Here is a 19,371-nt window from a genome sequence, read left to right as displayed (position 1 = left end):
ATTTGATTTACAAATAAGGAATCCTACTTCGCGGAATTTCATTTATCACGGTAGGGTCTAGAACCGATTAACCGCGATAAACGAGGGTTCACTGTATTTACAACATGACTGGATATTGGATGTGTTGGATGCTGTCAGTAATCCTTTTCATGAGTGGAGCATCTAGTTTTCTTTGTTCGCCTTTTTATGTCATGGAGTCTACTGATGCACTCCCTTCTCTGGAAACATGCTTACATTCTGGAATAAATTCCATTTGAATATAACAATCTTTTTTATGTGTAGGTGTGATTCTTTTGTTAATCGCTTTTAGTTTTCAATATTGCTAAGTGCAGCAGATTGATTTGTAATTTTATTATTTGGTACAGTCTTTGTCAGGTTGGGGGTCAGTGTTAGACTAATACACTGTTACACTGTTACAAATCAAGTTCCCTCCCTTTTTATGATTTGGAATAGTTTAGGCAGTATTGGGATTATCTGAGTTTGAAAGCTCTGGCAGGATTTCCCTGTGACAATAAGTTTAATGTTTCTTTGTGGCAGAGTTCTTTTGCTACTCGCTGTATTTCTTTCATGTTTGCTTAGATTTTCTCTCCAGTTGGGGTCAGATTTGGTGTATTGTTTTATTAAAAAAAAATCTATTTCCTGTAGATTTTCAAATCTACAGATAGTAAAGTAACCCGCAGATTTAGTATATTGTTTTATTAAAAATAATCTATTTCATGTAGATTTTCAAATCTACAGATAGTAAACTATGAGTTTTCCTAACTCATAGTTATCCCCTATGAGTTTTCGAGACTGTTTACGGGAGTAGAAAGCCCAGTCTTTCCTCCATAGAGCTGCTGGTGGTTTATGAACTGCCAGCCATGAGGATCGCAGCCCAGTGCTTAGTCACTACACCACCAGGGCTCAATTTATATGGTAGTGTCTTATTTTTCTATATATTCTCAGGTGATTCTTAAAAAATACTGCTTTGATTCTTTTCCCTCTTTTGTCACTCAAATTTGTATATATTCTTATTCCCTTTTTTCTTGGTTGGTTTAGCTAAGCATTATCTCTATTTAACCGATCATTTTAAAGTATGAGCCTTAGGGTTTATTCTAATTTTTGTGACTCATGGATTTTTTAAAAATCATTTTATTGGGGTTTTGTTCAACTCTTATCACAATCCATACATATGGATGTCTGTTTTTATCTTTGTTGTTTCTTCCTGCTTTCCTGTGGTTTTGAGTTGGATGGTAAATTAATTTTCCCCCATAGAATACTATAAACAGTTGATGATAATATTTTTTGATAGAATAGGGTATTTTTTCATTATCATATCTATTTTTTAAATACTTTGTTTTGTTTACCTCTTGACTCAATATATCTATACTAGTATGTTTAAAAATTTTAGTGGAAGGACCTCTTTTGTTTTCAATTTCTACTTTTTATACACTATAGCCAGAGTGTTATTTGTTTTATTTATATAACGTGGCTTCTAAAAGTTTGCGGAAGAATTCCATTACCTTTTAATTTAATTTCTCCATGAACTTTTTGAAACCCTCTTGTATTCTTTGGGTTTCACTGAATTTTATTTGTGGTCTTAAGACATCAGTTTTATGAATGAATGGTTTGTGTGTACTTGAAAAGAAAGTATGTTTTCTATTAGTGAGTTCACTGCCAAATATCAAGATGAACTATATTGTTAAATAAATTGGTTTTTTTCCCCGTAATCTTACCATGGACCCCTGAAAGCCCCCTGTTTCTCCCAAGGAGTGCCTGCCTGGTGGTTTTGAACTACTGACCTTGTGGCCTGCAGCCCAACATGTAACCACTGTGCCACCAGGGCTTCTTAATGTACATATATGAAAGCTTATTAGATTAAAATACATGGAATATTCACTTATACAGGTTAAAAACATAAGTGGCTGAATGCTGCTTAAGAAAACAATGAGGATTAGACACAAGATACATCTTTCGACTACATTTACTAAGGTAAAACTATGCCTGTATAACTAATACATGTCATATAAAACATAGTAGAAATGGCCTATATATGTTGGTCTTAGGTTGCCAATTCCTGGGCAACCTTGAAAGCAAGATTTTTGACTGAGTCCAATGACTTCAAAGTCCAAGACAGTCAGCTTCTCCCTCCCAACCCAGATTATTTCAGTCCTTTTAATAACGCAATTGTAGGAGAGTCCATTAAATTGGAGTGACTGTGGGGCAGTGCTGTATGGAGTAACTATTTGGTCCTCTCCTATTTATTATTTGATTATTATATGATTCATGACTTGAGAACAAATGTTAATCTCTATCTTGGTGTTTATACTTATAGTAGTGGCTTTATCTAATTGTCCTTATTTTTTTATTCACTAATTTTGTTCAGCAATGTTTTTTACAGTCACATAGTTGTCAATTGTGTGCATGTACCCATATTTCTTTATCCTATCACCTGTTGATGGACTGTTGGAATGCCTCCAACTTCTTGCTATTGTGAACAGTGCTGCAGTGGACATGGGAGTGCACACATCTGTTCCTGTTAGGGCACTTATTTCTCTAGGGGCTATATTGCTGGATCATATGGAATTTCTATTCCTGTTTGTTTGCGGTACCGCCGTATTGCTTTCCACAGTGGCTGCACATCTTTACAGACCCACCAACAGTGGATGAGAGTTTCAGTCTCCCCAAAGCCTCTCCGTTTTCTATTTTTTTAAACAGACTAATGTTGTTGGTGTACGGTGATATCTCACCATTGTTTTGATCCATACCTCCCAGATGGTTAATAATTGAGAGCATTTTTTTTCATGAGTCTCGAGCCAGTAGATTTTTTATTTGCCTTTTCATGTCTTTTGCCCACTTTTTAATTGGGTTGTTTGTTTTTCTCGTAATGAGGTATCACAGTGTGCTATGGATTATAGAGATTAGTTCATTGTGTCATTGCTAAAGATTTTTTTCCCAGTCCATGGACTCTCTTTTTACTCTTTTGCTGAAGTCTTGTGATGCACATACGAAGAGTCAATGCATTTGAATAATGGGGCTGGTGAAGAGTATTGAAAGTACCATGGACTGCCAAAAGAACAAACAAGTCCATTTTGGAAGAGGTATAACCAGAATGCTCCTTTGAGGCAAGGCTGGTGAGACTGTCATCGCCTATACTTCATCTCAAACACTGTGGACTTGTCAGGAGAGATCAGTCTCTGTAGAAGGACAGCATGCTAGGAAAAGTAGCAGGGCTGAGAAAAAGAGGAAAACTTTTGACAAGATGGACTGGAAAAGTGGCTGAAGCAATGGGTTCAAACATAAGAGTAATTGTGAGGCTGGCACTGCACTGGGCAGGGTCTCACTCTGTTATACACAGGTCACTATGAGTTGGAAGCAACTCAACAGCACCTAATATCCGCAGTAGGATCCCTTTCCCATTTAATGTTGTTTAGCCCTTTGTTGAAAAGATTTTCTCTTCTTTTTTATTAAATACTTGGCAATAGTTCCAGAGGTCTATCCAGCCTGCAGTCTCGAGTCCATAAAGATTTGAAATTCTGCACTGCATTCCCACATTTTGATTAGGAATTTTCTTAGAATATTTGATCAAAATGTTCAGTCATGATCCCCTTATGGAAGGGTTGCGGGGAGGAGACAAGCCAGTCGGTGCACTCTGGCAATGATGAAACATACAACTTTGCTCTAGTTCCTAAATGCTTCCTCCCCACTAACTCCACTATCATGATCCAAATTCTACCTTACAAATCTGGCTAGACCAGAAGATGTACATTAGTACAGATAGGAACTGGAAACACAGGAAATCCAGGACAGATGATCCCTTCAGGACCAGTGGCGAGAGTGGAGGGAAGGTGGGGTAGAAAGGGGGAACTGATTATAGGATCTACATATAACCTCCTCCCTGGGGGACGGACGACAGAAAGGTGGGTGAAGGGAAACGGACAGTGTAAGACATGACAAAATAATTTATAAATTATCAAGGGTTCTTGATGGAGGGGCAGCGGGGAGGGAGGGGGAAAATGAGCTGATGCCAGGGGTTTACGTGGAGAGCAAATGTTTTGAGAATGATGAAGGTAACGAATTTACAAATGTGCTTTATACAATTGATGTATATATGGATTGTGATAAGAGTTGTATGAGCCCCCAATAAAATGATTAAAAAAAAAAAGTTCAGTCGTGAAAGCTGGGTACCATCTTGTTCTTCTTGACCTGTTCTTGCATCTCCTTTTTTCTCCGTTGCTCCAAGTACTAGAAGCCTTGTGGGGCTTCTTGTAAGCTTTTAGATCCTAGGCAAAACTCAGTGAACTGGGAGATAGAACAGAAGCACTAAGCATGTTATCAGGCCGATTAACAGATGTCTCATGAAACATCTGTCCCATGATGACTCAAAACCATCATCAAGCTTATTTGATTGATGTATGCTGCCCATTCTCTAGGAGCCTGGGTGGCACTGCCAGGTAAGCGTTGGACTGTTAACTGCAGTGTTGTCAGTTAAAACCATCAGCTTCTCCATGGGAGAAAGATGAGACTCTATGTTCTGGTAAAGATTTACAGTCTCTGAGTTGAAATTGACTCAGTGGCCACGGATTTGGTTGGAATAGCCCATTTTCTTCCAACCCCACTTTTTGGTTGTTGTAGTTTATGTACATTATCAGAGTATAGAGATATTGATTATTATACTTTCTTTATAATTACCATAGAGTTTCATTTCACTTATGAAAAATCCCTCTAGTGTACTGATAGCATTGATTTTTCCATATGTCATATTTTTTTTCTTTTTTTAAAGTAAAAGGTTCTTTGAAACTTTGTTGGATATATGATGGTATAAATTTACATTCACTTAACACTCCTTCCTGGAGTCTCCCCAAATTAGGAAAACTAACCAAAAAATAGAAAACAGCTACAATTCACATAACGTTCTATGAAGTGTGGGCCAGTTGGTAGGAGGATACTGAGATCTGACATTTTTGCAAACCTCTGGCTGGTTGCCATTGTCTAAGCCCACATGAGACGTCCCTGAAAATGCCTCTCGCAATACTTCCTGTACTCTTGGGAACTAAAGACAAATAGGTCATTGGCAAAGGAGGCCTGTTCTGGCAGTAGCTCATCTCATGTCTCTAAAGGGGGGCTCTCCTTAGGATATGAGAATGTCCCGAGGAAGAATTGCTAATACCTAAAATGGGCCCTCTCCTCTTGGACCCTTCACTACTACAAGGTTTGCAATTGGATGTGTCCTCAAGACAAAGAATTCATTAGAAATCGTGGGACAGCATTGTATACTCAGTTTGAGTGTATAATCATGTAGACATAGAAGCTCAATGTAAACTAGAAGAAAGTAATCAGTAGACAAAGAAGAGGATCTTGAGCCAGAAAAAAAATTTCTAAAAATCATCCTCAATTTCAGACTTTTCAGTAGTGTGATTTGCCAGAAGATCATAAATCGGTATCTAAAAATATTGGTGTGAGGTGCTCTCAGTGTGAGTGAATTGGGATTCTTTAAAGCACCGATCTTTTGAAATGTGCAAAAGCTCAGAAATTATAGCATTTATGAACTTACTGAAAAGTCTTACATCCATGTAATACTCTAGCCAAGTGAATTATGAATGAATGGAAGTATTGAAATATCAAAATGCCAGCTGTAGTAATTGAATAAATACTGACCCAAATTTAAATGATATGAACACGAGGATAATAGATAATAACAAAATTGCTGCAAGGCTCAATATATAGTTGGGACTGAGGTGGGGAAATCAGAATGTGCTAATTATCTCATCTTTCATAATATGCAGTGAGGAGTCCATTTCTTTTTGTGGATTTGATACATTGAGAAGATTACTATTCTGAAAACAAACTTTGCATATCTTTGAGATATACAACTTAATTTAGAAGGAAGAAAGGTAGCTGCAGAAAAGAAACCTTTGAATAAAAGATAGAAAACAAAGACATTAACAAAGAATAGAGTAAGAATTAAAACGAGAGTCAGACCTATGTCTTTCCCACGTGCAGGAACTCATCTGGTGTTGGATTCAAAATGAAATGCATATATTTCACTAAATAAAATGATATGCTTACAGATAAAGTAATTCAGACAGTAAAATGATGGCCAAATATGTACCAAACAAATGCAAAGAACATGAAACTAAGAGTACATGAGTGCAAGACAAAAAATGGAACAGTTTGTCTTTATAAAAGTTTTATCAGAATTAAATGCATCGACCTCAAACCAAGCCTACTGCAAATGAGTTGTGTAGGACTCAGTGTAACCCTATATAGGTTGTGTGAGATTGTAAATCTTCATGGGAGCAGACAGCCTCATCATCATCCTCTAGAACAGTGGTTCTCAACCTTCCTAATGCTGCGACCTTTTAATAGTTTCTCATGTTGTGGTAACTCCCCAACCATAACATTATTGTCATTGCTACTTCATCACTAATTTTGCTATTGTTATGAATCGGGCGACTCTTGTGAAAGGGTCGTTTGATCCCCAAAGGGGTAGTGACCCACAGGTTGTGAACTGCTGTTCTGCAGCAACATGTGTATCTGAACAGCTGAAGTTGCAGTTAGACTCCCAATGCTTATCCCAAAGTGCCGCTCGTCAAATAGTTCTAAATGGCTTATAACCGAACAGTTGGGGTACCACCCTAGCTGCTTTTCCCTGCCCTTCTCCCAGGAGAAATTTCAGCTTTTAATTTTGTAACCTTTGGCATTGGTTTCCATATTTCTAAGTAATATGCAAATTGACATCTATTTCGTTACTCTACTATTGCTATTATGTTAGATGAGTACTTAATTCTCTTCTCCTCTGCTTTCTTGTCTCAATTCTCCCAATGATGTTGTGCTGTTGAGTCAACTCTTAAGTCATAGTGACCCTATAGGACAGCATAGAAATGCCCTATAGGTTTTCCTAAATCTTTATGGGAGCTGATTTTCAGGTCTTTGCTTCTGCAATGAGTGGCTGGTAGATTAGAACTACAGATCATTCCATTAGCAATGAATGCTTCACCGCTGCACCACCTAGACTCTTATTCTCCAAATAAAGATTTATTGTTACAGTTTTTAGTTAAATCTGTAATGAATGTTTACTTTATTATGCCTGAGGTAAGTCTCTCTTAGGAGAACTGATATCAGACTAGTCTCAAGGAATTGGGTATTGATGATTGTGTTAGTCCGGGTATACTGGAGAAACAAATCCATAGAAACTCATGTGTATGAGAGAACTTTATATAAAGGGTAATTGTACATTAAGAAAGCATCCCACCCCAGTCCAGATCAAGTCCATAAGTCCGATATTAGCCCATATGATTGACACCAGTCTATAAAGCTCTCTTCAGACTCACGAAACACAGGCAATGATGCTGAATGCAGGAAGATCACAGCCCAGTGGGTGGGAAGTCTTGTAGAACCAGTGGCATTGTAAACATCTCAGCTCCTAATTTTCCCCTCTCCCTTCCCCACCCATCCTCCCTCATGACCCTTGATAATTTATAAATTATTATTATTTTTTCATGTCTTACACTGACTGATGTTTCCCTTCACCCACTTTTCTGTTGTCCATCCCCCTGGGAGGGGGTTATAGGTAGATCATTGTGATTTGGTTCCCCTTCCTCCCCCCACCTTCCCCTTCCTCCCCTTGTATGGCTACTCTCATTGGTCCTGAGGGTGTTGTCTGTCCTGGAGTCCCTGTGTTTCCAGCTCTTATCTGTACCCGTATACATGCTCTGGTCTAGTCGGATTTGTAAGGTAGAATTGGGGTCATGATAGTGTGTGGGGAGGAAGCATCAAAGAACTAGAGGGAAATTGTGTGTTTCATTGTTGCTACACTGCACCGTGACTGGCTCGTCTCCTCCCTGCGACCCTTCTGTAAGGGAGGACACATTCCCTTCTGTAGATCCGTTTTTCTATCTGAGTGAGTTTGGTTTCTAGACTGCCACATACCTGTTTCCTTGTTTTTGATCCTGGATTGGTTCTCTGTTTTCTGGATCTCATGCCATCCTGGTGTTTGGTTAATGTCTTGTGTTGATGGCACACGTCCTGTAGCAGGTGTTGTACTTAAGTTAAACAGATAATTCAGTGTATGAGCCCATCAAAGGTAATCTTGTTGATTACTAAGTAATATAAAAGTGATCTTGTTGATGACTTTTGACCTGCCAGCCTCCTGAGTCTCTGTGGACCCCTGGACTGGTTGCCTGGTACATCTCTGTCATCCTGGGAACTCCTTTCACCATCATTCTGAAGTTAGAGTAGGAAAGGAGTGACCCTGTGTCGACAGGATCTTTATACTTTAAAGGATCAGTAAATAAAAAAATCAAAGCTGTCAAACTGCTGCAGCCATAGTGTCAGTCCATCTTGTTGAGGGTATTCCTCGTGTTTGTGCACCCTCTCCTTTCCCGCGTCTGATGGCTTTCCTCCAGGGACTAGCCTCGTCTAGTTACATGTCCAACTATGCAAGACAGAGACTCATACTTCTCACTTGTAAGGCATATTCTAGCTGTGCTGTACTTTCTGAGACATTGGTTCTGGTAGTGCGTAGTGTATTCTTCACCAAATTCACAGTTCAAAGGCACCAATTCTCTGGTTTTCCTTATTCATTGTCCAGCTCTGAATATGTGAGGTTGTAGGAAATAACATGGGTCAGGCATGCCTTAGTCCCCAAAGTAGCTTTTTTTTTTTTTTTTGGCCCATTAACACTTTAAAGAGGTCCTTTACAGCAAAATTGCCCAATAGAATATGCCATTTGATTTCTTGACTGCTGCTTTGGTATGTGTGTGATTGTAGGTCTAAGTAAATGAAATCATTGACAACTTCAATATTATCATTATTTGTTATGATGCTGTGTATTGGTCAAGTTGTGAGGATTTTTGTTTTCTTTCCATTAAGTACGGAGTAGCTCAGGAAAATTTGAAGATATTAAAAAAAATCCTTAATTTCTTAAAATTTGGAAGATACTACCACATTAAAAAAATTAGCATTAGGCATCTTGAAATGATTTGTAAAATAGATATTTGCAAAATAGAATAAAATACAGTTATTATCAACACTACTAAGAAGTCATTATTATAAGTTTTATTTCAGGATATGACTCCGATATCCATATACTTTCTTTTTTTTTTTTAACATTTTATTAGGGGCTCATACAACTGTTATCCCAATCCATACACACATCAATTGTGTAAAGCGCATTTGTACATCGTTTCTCAAAACATTTTCTCTCCATTTAAACCCCCGACATTAGGTCCTCATTTTTCCCCTCCCTCCCCGCTCCCCCCTCCTGCATGAGCCCTTGATAGTTTATAAATGGGTATTTTGTCATATCTTGCCCTGTCCGACTTCTCCCTTCATCCACTTTTCGGTTGTCTGTCCCCCAGGGAGGAGGTCACACACAGTTCCATGTAATCGGTTCCCTCTTTCCTACCCATTCTCCCTTTACCCTCCCTGTTTTGCCACTCACACCACTGGTCCTATAGGGCTCATCCGTCCTGGATTCCCTGTATTTCCATATACTTTCTATTGCTATTAATTTCAGTAGTCTTAATAAGAAAACAAGAGCCGATAACTGTTTTTAACTTATCTCTTGCTTTTTAACCTTTCATTTATAATATACCGCACTTTTTTTGTTTTTTTAAAGTTTAGGAGATTATCTGTTTTGGGAGGAGATAGTATTTTGGCATTTCTTTCAGTTAAGAATTTTGGAGTCTATTAAACAGAGTATTTTCACAGAAAATGGGCTTATTCTGAAATGATATGATAAAGAGATGCTCTTGTCTGCTGCTGCTTAGAAGATGGCAGTAACAGTTTCTAGACATATGCCCATGACATTTTGATCAAAATAGAATACTTTTCTAACCTAACGAAAACTCAGAAAGTTTGGAAGTAAGCGCACTCCTGTGAGAATCAGCACTCAAATTGGAGCCTGTGTATGTAGACTTGGTTTCTTATTCTATAATTCACTAGCTGTTTGGCCTTGGGCAGCTTAATTAACTTCTTAGTACCTCATTTGCAAAGAGGGATAGTATCTATCCTATTCTTACAGTATTTTTTCAATGAAAAGAATGTAAATGCGTTTTTAAGATTAATAGAAATACACAGTTAATATATATAGCATACTATGTGGCATATGTGTTCAATTATTTTTTCCAATACAAACAAACAGGGTGCCTTTATGTTTTAAAATGCTTTTTTAATTGAATCTTGATAAACACAAATTTTATTCAATCCAAGAAAATATTCTGAGACTTGGTATTTTAGGACTTGGAGAGTTTATAATAGATTATACACTACTCCTCACTTATTGATTATATTATCTGACATTTCACATTCATGACAATGGTGAAAAATTTATCCAATTATTTTTCATATTAAAGATGTATGCCTGGTACTAGTGAATGTTAAGGTAATCATGCCAGAGTAATTCTTGGCCTTGATGGTTCAGATTATGTCAACTTGGCTGGGTCATGCTTCTCTGTGGTTTGACAGTATGTAATGATTGAATTTGGCAGTTATGGAACGATGCAGTCATTCTCCATTTCGTGAATGGATGTGGTCATCCTTCATTTTTGCATTATGCCAATTTTCACATAACAACCTAGTCTTTGATACCAGAATGTGTCAGTAAATGAGGAGTAGGCGTTATTAATGGAATACAATGAAAAGTATTACTACCTAAACATATGTTAATGACTTTGTGCTTTTAGGTATACCAAACTTGGCTACGCAGGCAACACTGAACCACAGTTCATTATACCTTCATGTAAGTAAAGCTTTATCTCTGGCTTACAGTGGATGGCTTCTCAAGATTGTACTAAGCATTTTCATTTATCTGCACTTTCTTTTAGAAGATTTATCCGAGTAATGGGAAGGGTTATTTATTTTTACATGAATTTTTGAATATTGCTGTAGAATGCTGCCTAGATATTTTAAAAAAGCAACATTGTAGTTCTTTGAGCTTTCTGATACAGCCCTTTGAAATTTTGCCTTGGATAATTGGCAAGAGTATTTTTTTTTTTCTTTTGATTTTATTTTTTTAGTGTGTGATAATTAAGTATTTTTCCATTTCAACAGTCTTCGTGTGTTCAGGTCAGTGACATTAATTATGTTCATATTGTTTAATTATCACCCTTAGTCATTCTCTGCAAGGGCCATTCATTCAATCTTAGCTAGCTAGAAAAGTGTCTCTGGTTCTTTAAAGATAGTTAATAATTTTCAGTAAGTATACTTCTTTTGAGGAGTCCTGGTGATGTAGTTGTTTCGTGTTGGGCTGCTAACTGCCAGGTTAACAGTTCAAAACCACCAACTGCTTCTTTGGAGAAATATGGGGCTTTCCAATCTCATAACAAGTTGGTCTCAGGAACTCACAGAGGTAGCTCTATCTTGTCCTACAGGGTTGCTATGAGTTGGCATCAGCTTAGTGGTAGTCAGGATATACTTCTTTAACCTAGCAGCTTCTGTGGGGTGGATAGTCATTAAACTGTACTGTTCATGGTACTAGAGGATGTTTTTCAATAGTCACAGAGATTTCATGATTTACTGTGTTGAGAAATGTTTTGTTTTTGTTTTAGTCAGCAAAGAATGGTAGACTTAAGAGAAGAAATATCCATACATTTTAACAAGAATTCATTGTGCTCCATTCTTTATTCCTGCAGATGTCAATTCAGTAGGGGTAGGATCAATTGTTTATGGGGAAGAATTATTTGAACTTATCTAAATTTTAGGTTTTTATTTGTAAAGCGTAATAAGGAGGTCTATCAATCAAGAGTGAAGTGGAAATCTGCCACTATAAATGTAACTATTGTAGGATAAGCTTTGATTTAGAAATTACACATTGCCATAGGAAAATGTTAAGAGCCTTGGTCGTGTAATGGTTATGCATTGGCTGAAGAATGAAACCAGCAGCCAGCCGCTCCAGGGGAGAAAGACAGGCTTTTAACTCCGGTAAAGAGCTAAAGGGGCAGTTCTACCCTGTCCTGTAGAATTTGTTATAAATCAGCATAGATTCGATGGCAGTGAGAGTTTTTATGGTTAAATGTTATAATAGTGCTAGGACCTGGTGATCAGTATAGACTACAGACAGTGTAGGGGAGCAAGAGGGAACAGAATCTTACATAATTTTTCATCAAGGAAAGACTAAAGTCAATTTCTCAGTAAATATGGGTATTCAAAGGCATAGAAAAAATGTATTCAATTCCCTGAACACATTTAATTCACCTTCTTCCAGTTCTGTGCTTGATGGTTATCTGCTGAGTTTGATTATTTTCTGTAGGTGGACACTTTCATACCAGGAATGAGATATCCTGCATATGATCTGTTTATATCTGTATTTAAAATTGATAGTTGGAATCCGGTAGGACTGTATCTTTAGTGGATTTTACCATCATGAGTGACCAGCCCTAGTGTCACAGTGGGTTAAGCAGTGGATTGCTAAATGCAGGGTCAACCCATCCAGCTGCTCCACGGGAGGAAGATGAGGCAGTCTGCTTCCACAATGATGTACAGCCTCAGAGACCTGATGTGTGAAGCAGATCTACTCTGTCCTGTAGGCTTGCTAGGAGTCAGAGTAACATTTGTTGATAGCGCGTTTGGTTTTAGTTGGTTAAGTGCAGTATTTCCAAAAGGCTGACCTTGCACCTTTTGCTTGAATGCACTACCATCTAAACCTGTCAGCAGCACTCAATTGGCTACTCCACTTAACCTCTCATCATTAATAAAGGAAATTTGAAGTCAGTTATGAGTAGGATTTCATTCACTGTCAAAAGTCAAGAGAACTTTCAAATTGGTGCTATCAGAACTCAGCAGTGGCAGAAGTTAGAGACATAATAAAAATGTCAAAAATGTAGGAGTAAAAGGACAGCTATATCGTTGGCTAAATTTGTTGCAAAAGACAGAAGGCCTAGGAGGAAAGCTTGTAAGATGACGGGGTAGCTAGAGGGCCTAGGTTTTTTCTGGTTACAGGGGCTCACTCATAAGCTGCAGTTCAGTTATGTACATATATGTGAAAGTGGGCCTTATGAAAAGAAAAGATGAAACTGGGTGTGTGTATGGTAAGTCCCGGAACAAGACTGTGGAACCTGAGGGGGTAAAAGCATTAGCTAAAAGCATAGCGGTGAGACACTGGGCATGTGCAAAGAAATAAGAGGAAATCTTTGTTGACAATCTTTTGGCGATTTCGGTTCTAAACAGAGATGTGGTTGGAAATGGGGGATAAGAGACAGCTGATAAGGGATTGTGAATTGTCATCTGAAGGAATTTAATTTTGTTTATGTAATCAGGAATTTTCAAGCAAATTTTGAGGGGCTTCAGGAACATACCCTGCTGGTTTATGGAGACTCTGGGCCTGACCCCTTTGCTATGAGGGCAGCCCTCTTTTTATCTGTTCTTGTTTTTGTTTGAGTTTCTGTGCAGAATTGAGTTGATGGTTTAAAGGAAATGCTCCCACCCCCACCCCTTTTAAAAGTTGTTGGAGCATATTGGGAGTTTTAAAAATACTTAAAGTGGAGTGCATGGTGATCCCATCAGCAGAAGGAGAACGTAGGAGGATCTGGGAGAAAGTAAGGGAGCAAGGAGGAGTGTGGAGAAAGTAAATACTTTTTAGCCCGTCAGTGTTTGAAGATTTTGGGTTATGTGATCCAATAGAAAATTGGATAAAAGATTCAATGCTCAAAGAGAAGATCTCAACTGGAAATATAAATTAAACCCTGTTAATCTTGTTTTTTTTTTTTTTTACTAAATAGAGTTATTTAAAATTTTGGAAAAAGCCACACAAGACATTGTAATAAAAACTCACATACCCACTCCCCAGAATGAACAGATGTTACCACCATCTAGTCCTAGTTGTGTAAAGTAACTAATTATTATGTACTGAATTTTGTTCCTCTCCTCCCCCAAAATGTGTTGGAAGTCTTTTTTTTAAATTTTTTTAATGTTAACCCCTATGCCTTGGATTGTTTGTGTATGTTAATGAGACAAGATCAGTGTATGGTATGTTTTGAGTTAATCATTTTTGAAACATAAAGGAGATTAAACAAGCAAGCAAAGGAGCAGAGGTAGAAGATTGATGCTAAAATACACGCAGATCTCCAAAGGAACCAGAAAACAAACTAAAGAAACAAGGACCTTCCACCAGAACCTACACAGAGAGAATGTGTCTTTTCTAGGGCAGGGGTGGGGGGAACATCAGGCCAATGGCCATTATAAGGCCTGCAAGCTAATCAATGTACCAGCTAACGTAACATACCTCACCAAAGAAGAAGCAGTTCTAGCCATCACATTAAAAAAATAAAAAAACCCAAACTTACCGATTGCCATCGAATTGATGCTGATTCATAGTAATCCTCTGTGGGTTTCTCAGACTGTTTACAGGAGTAGAAAGCCCACGCTTTCTCTTGAGGAACAGCTGGTGGATTCGAACTGCTGACCATTCAGATCACAGCCCAACACATAACCACTACACCACCCTGGCTCCTAGCCATCACATTAGGGATGAGTTAATGAACAGGCTAATGTTTTTGATAATTATGTGTGGCCCTTGAATGATGTTATAAATATCCAAATGGCCCTTGGCAGAAAAAAGATTTCCCATCCCTGCCTCTAGAGTCACGTTCTTGTTTCCATTATATGGGTTCAGGCTCAAGAACAGCAGAGCCATTTCACTAAGTCCAAGATCGAGGGGAAGAAAGGCTTATTAGAAGGGAGCACCAGTGGCGAGACCAACAACGCAGGCAGTCTTTATTGTGTCCTAAAGAATATACACCTTTTACTTGTTTTTGTTTTTTTTTACGTTGAAATGCCAGATTTTATTTTTTATAAGAAAGAGCTTTATATCAAGAAGAATATATACTTTTTACTTTGGAATCACACTCTGTGGGAGTCAACGTCTAGCTATTTTACATTAACTCAGGTTTCAGGATAACCATAGAAACAGCGGTTGATCATGAGCAAGCCAAAAAGGTGCATTAAAGTTTAGGCCCGTCTCAGGGTGTCTCTGTCACCTCAGCAGATAGCAGTACCTGTGGCAAATGAGAAGATGCTTCGAGTTACTTGGCTCTTCCAGGTGACATCACACTCCACCTCTTTGCTTCTGATTAGTATAACAAATCATTAAACTGACAAAGTGCAATTTCCCGGTAATGAATTTTTTGGGTTGATCATCATATTTTGATTTCTAATTTTATAGCATCGTGATCTGAAAAGATGGTTTGTGGTATATTGATGTTTTAGAATTTATTGATGCTTGCATTCTGATTATGATCAATTCTGTGTAGTGGAAAAAATGGATATTGAGATGTTGGGTGAAATGTTCTGTAAATATATGAGGTCAAGTTGATTAATTGTGTTGTTTGTTTCTTCTGTATCTTTGTTATTTTTTTTCTGGTTCACCTTTCTTTGCTTGAGAGTGATGTATTAAACTCTCTTAGTATTAGTGTATTATGAACTTAGTGGTTTGCCTTTACTGGTGATTATTCTTTTCCCCCAGGTTACTCTTAGGGTTCTTCATTTTTCATTGATGCTAGAACGTTTGACTATGAGGTGTTGTGATGATTTTCCTTTGGGGTCAATTATTTTTGGGGTTCTCAGAGTCATGGATACTTATTTTCTGTTCTGTCATAATGTAATGGAAGTTTTGTTTCAATATTTATTCAACTATATTCTCTGTGGTTATTTTTTCTTGTTTCTGTTCTAGGTGTTTATCAAACGTCTGTTGTTTCATCTGAAAAGGTCCCATATAATTCTTATGTTTTTGTCAGCTCTTTTGGTCTTCTTTATAGTTGGCTCTTGTATTTTGGTCTCTAGAGGTTTGTCTTTGAGATCACAGACTTGTATTGCCAATGTTTTTGTTCTTACAAAATGTTATTCAGTTCTAATATCTTAGTGTTCGCTTTCTCAATTTCTATTTGGAGATGTTGACTTATTCCTAGTTTTTCCCCCATTTTTGGGGGTCAGAATGCTCTTGTAGTTTTCTCTGTCTCTCTCTCTCTCTTTTTGGCCCCCTGCAGTTCTGTCAAAAATTTCCTCCATTCATTTAAAGCAGTTGAAGATCATTCTCCTAAGTTCCCTCATAGGAAGATATAAAATTTTGTTTTCTTCCAAGACTTCTTCTGTATCCACATCGTGCATGTATTCCCCTCAATTGTGCCATTTTTTTCTTTTTTCCATGTGCACAGGGATTGACTGCTGCTTCAGAGACAGTCTAGAATGAATAGCATTCCTTGCATACCTTGCTGTAGCCCTTGCAGAGTTAAGAGTGTGGTTGTGTGGTACTAGTCTATCCCGAGTCCGAGTTGATGTCAGCAAACAGTTAAGGACTTTGCCAGTTCTCCTGCCCTTTCTGTGTTCACTGCCCCTGTATCTGAGCAGGGCCCAAGGTCTCTTTAACTCAGTGGTTCTCAACCCCTTTGTGGTTCGAACGACCCTTTCACAGGGGTTGCGTAAGACCATTGGAAAACACATATTTCTGATGGTCTTAGGAACCAAGGCACCACTGTCTATCCGTCTCCAGGTATATGCTGATCTGGTGAGAAAGAAGCTATCTCAGCCTTCACACACTGATGTTGGCTTTTTATGCATGCTGTTGCAAAATGTAGCAATGTAGTTTATTGTTGTTATATTAAGACTGTTACCCATGCTACACCATGCTTCAAGACAAATTTCTTTTTTTTGTAATTCGAAATAAATAGTTCACAATATATAATTACATACTGTTTTTTGCGATTAATCACTGTGCTTTCATTATGTTCAACTTTTAACAATGAAAATACATCCTGCATATCAGATATTTGTATTATGATTCATAACAGTAGCAAAATTACAGTTATGAAGTAGCAGCAAATATAATTTTATGTTTGGGGGGTCACCACAACATGAAGAACTGTATTAGAAATTCTTAACTGCATTAGGAAGGTTGAGAACCACTGCTTTAAATTAATCCCCTCTGAGTGTGAGCTAAGAGATGGGCTACAAGCTCTCCTTATGCTAATTTCTTCTTGATGCAGGTTCACCTAATTTTGCACCCCCCAATCCCTTCAGGTCTGACTTGTGCCCCTGGCATACCAGGGAAGTGTTGCCACAGTTCACTGTAGAACCAGGTCCAGTTCAGAGCGTTCCAGCCAGGCATTAAGAGTAAGCCTTCACGTGCTAGTCCAGATGGACTAGAGAAACAAATCCAGAGACACTCATATGTGTATAAGAAAGAGCTTTATATACAAGAGCGATTGAATATTGAGAAAACATCCCAGCCCAAGTCCATAAGTCTGATACCCATATGTCCATTTCCAATCTTTTTTTTTTATTACCAATCTATAAATTCCTCTTCAGACTCATGAAACACATGCAATGATGACGAATGCAGGGAGATCACAGGCCAGTGGGAGGAAGGTCTTGTGGATTCAGCAGCAGTGGAAGCATCTCAACTTTAGCATGGGTCTCCATGTGGCTCCTCCAGCTCCAGGGCTTTAGTGTAGCTCCATGTGCCTTGTCATCAGGCATACCAAACCAGAGAGTCTCAGTGTCCCGCCTCCAGTGAGCTATTTATCTCTGTAGTGCCTCCAAATGATGTCATCAAGCAGCAACCTGTTTGACAGGCTAAACTCCACCCTTTAACTCTTAGTAGTCTCAAATTGGCACCAGATTATGTAACTTCCACACTCCAGTTTACACGAATCACTCCTATCTGTCAGGGCTGCAGTGAGTGGGATGTGCCTTTTTCTATCCTAAGGTGTGGGGAACCTGTGAATTTTCCAACCTAAGTTCAATCATGTTTTCTCCTCCCCAGGGTGGACTTGCCTTCCCACCCCCAAATATGTTGGGGGAGAAACACTAGTCCTTTGTGGTGTTAGTGCTGGATTGGCATGGAAACGATGCATCAACGTAATGCTTTCTCCTGCTGAAATTCAGAGCACCTAGGGAAGGATCAGATCCACAGATGTATTGTTAGGGCAGCCTAGAATCTGTAGTTTTCGTTTCTTTGTGCTGGCTTCTTCCCTCTGAATTACCAGGCTACAACTGGTAGAAATTTCTGCCCTTTGTTGAGGTTTAGAACTCAGGTTTTTGAGTCTTTCAAAAAAATTTTTTTTATTTTGAAGAAGGGTTTACAAAGACCATATTTTTGTTTTCTTTCACAAGTGAAGTTTCTATGAACAATTGCATACAGAGGTAAAATTGCTGTGACTAATGCAGTATAGGTTTCTGTGTAGACATATCTCCATTTCTCTGGGAAAAATAGTGGTTAAGTGCTAGACTGCTAACTGAAAAATCAGTGGTTTAAACCTACCAGTCGTTCCATGAGAGAAAGGTGTGGTAGTTGATTTCCTTGATTACAGCCCTGGAAACAGTTCTAAGGGACTATGGGATGGAATTTGCTCCATAGCAATGGGTTTAATGCAATTGCTTGGTTGTATGATAATCTTAAGAGCCTTGGTGGTTAAGTACTCTGCTGTTAACAGAAATGTTGCTGGTTCGATCCCACCAGCTGCTCTGTAGGAAGAAAATGTGGAAATGTGCTTCTGTAAAGATTCATGGCCTTGGAAACCCTGTAGAGTACAGTTCAACTCTGCGTACTTGGAGGGCGCTGTGGATGATAGTTGACTAGATGATAATTTTTTTCTTTATTTTTAATGGTAAGCTTATACTTAGTTTTTAAAGTAACTGTCAAACTATATTCCAGTGTTGCCGGTTCCTTTTATATTCCCAGTAACTATTCCGAGAAATTAAATTTCATCACAATCTCACCAGCATTTGCTATTGTCGTTATTCTATATTTTAGCATTAAGTATGTCAGCAACCCTGGTGGTGTAGTGGACCATGCATAGAGCTGCTAACCACAAGAGGAGTGGTTCAAAGAGCTAACTGCTCTGTGGAAGAAAGATGAGGCCATCTACTCCTGTAAAGATTTAAAGCCAATGATGGTAGAAACAAATGTGCTTGACACAATGGATGGATGTGTGGATTGTGATGAGTTCTATGAGCCCCCAATAAAATGATTTTAAAAATAAAGAAAATAATTAAATTACAAAAAAGAGCATTAAAGCCTCTGTTCTGTTGGACTGCTAGAAGTTGAAATGGACTCGATGACAGTGGTTTTTTTACATTGAGAATTAGTGTGTAGTTCCAGCTAATCATGATCTTAATTAATGTTTACTTGATGGCTTTTGTGTTGAACTTTTTTCATGTGCTTATGTACTATCTCTGTATTCTCTTCAGTGAAATGCCTTTTCCTGTTTTTGCCTATTTTCTAATTGGACTGTGTACTTTTTATTGCTGGCTTTTGAGAATTTTCTTATATTCTAGATATAAGTCTATTGCCACATGGGAGAAGGATTTAAAAGTTCACAGAGAAAATTCCATCATCTTTTAATTTTATTTTCCCACAAACTTTGTGAAAACACTTTACATATGGTTTGCAAAAAT

The 19,371-nt window shown here is 38.1% G+C and overlaps 1 protein-coding gene across 2 annotated transcripts in view; it reads left to right on the top strand.

The window, feature by feature from the left end:
- The window catches only part of ACTR3B (actin related protein 3B), a 113,455-nt gene that overhangs the window by 4,299 nt on the left and 89,785 nt on the right, over positions 1–19,371 (top strand). Inside the window, exon 2 of one of the 2 annotated variants that reach the window (XM_004702327.2) lies at positions 10,668–10,723. The exons of the other annotated variant lie outside the window; for it this stretch is intronic. Coding sequence (XP_004702384.1) covers positions 10,668–10,723 — 56 coding nt within the window. The remainder of the gene's footprint in view (positions 1–10,667; positions 10,724–19,371) is intronic. 2 annotated transcript variants of the gene reach the window in all.

This window comes from Echinops telfairi, unplaced genomic scaffold (assembly GCF_000313985.2).
Source record: "Echinops telfairi isolate 266 unplaced genomic scaffold, ASM31398v2 ScPeMD7_31;HRSCAF=116, whole genome shotgun sequence".
Classification (NCBI taxonomy): domain Eukaryota; kingdom Metazoa; phylum Chordata; class Mammalia; order Afrosoricida; family Tenrecidae; genus Echinops; species Echinops telfairi.
The sequence above is the reverse complement of the archived record's forward strand: the minus strand, read 5'-3'. Positions and strand labels throughout refer to the sequence as shown.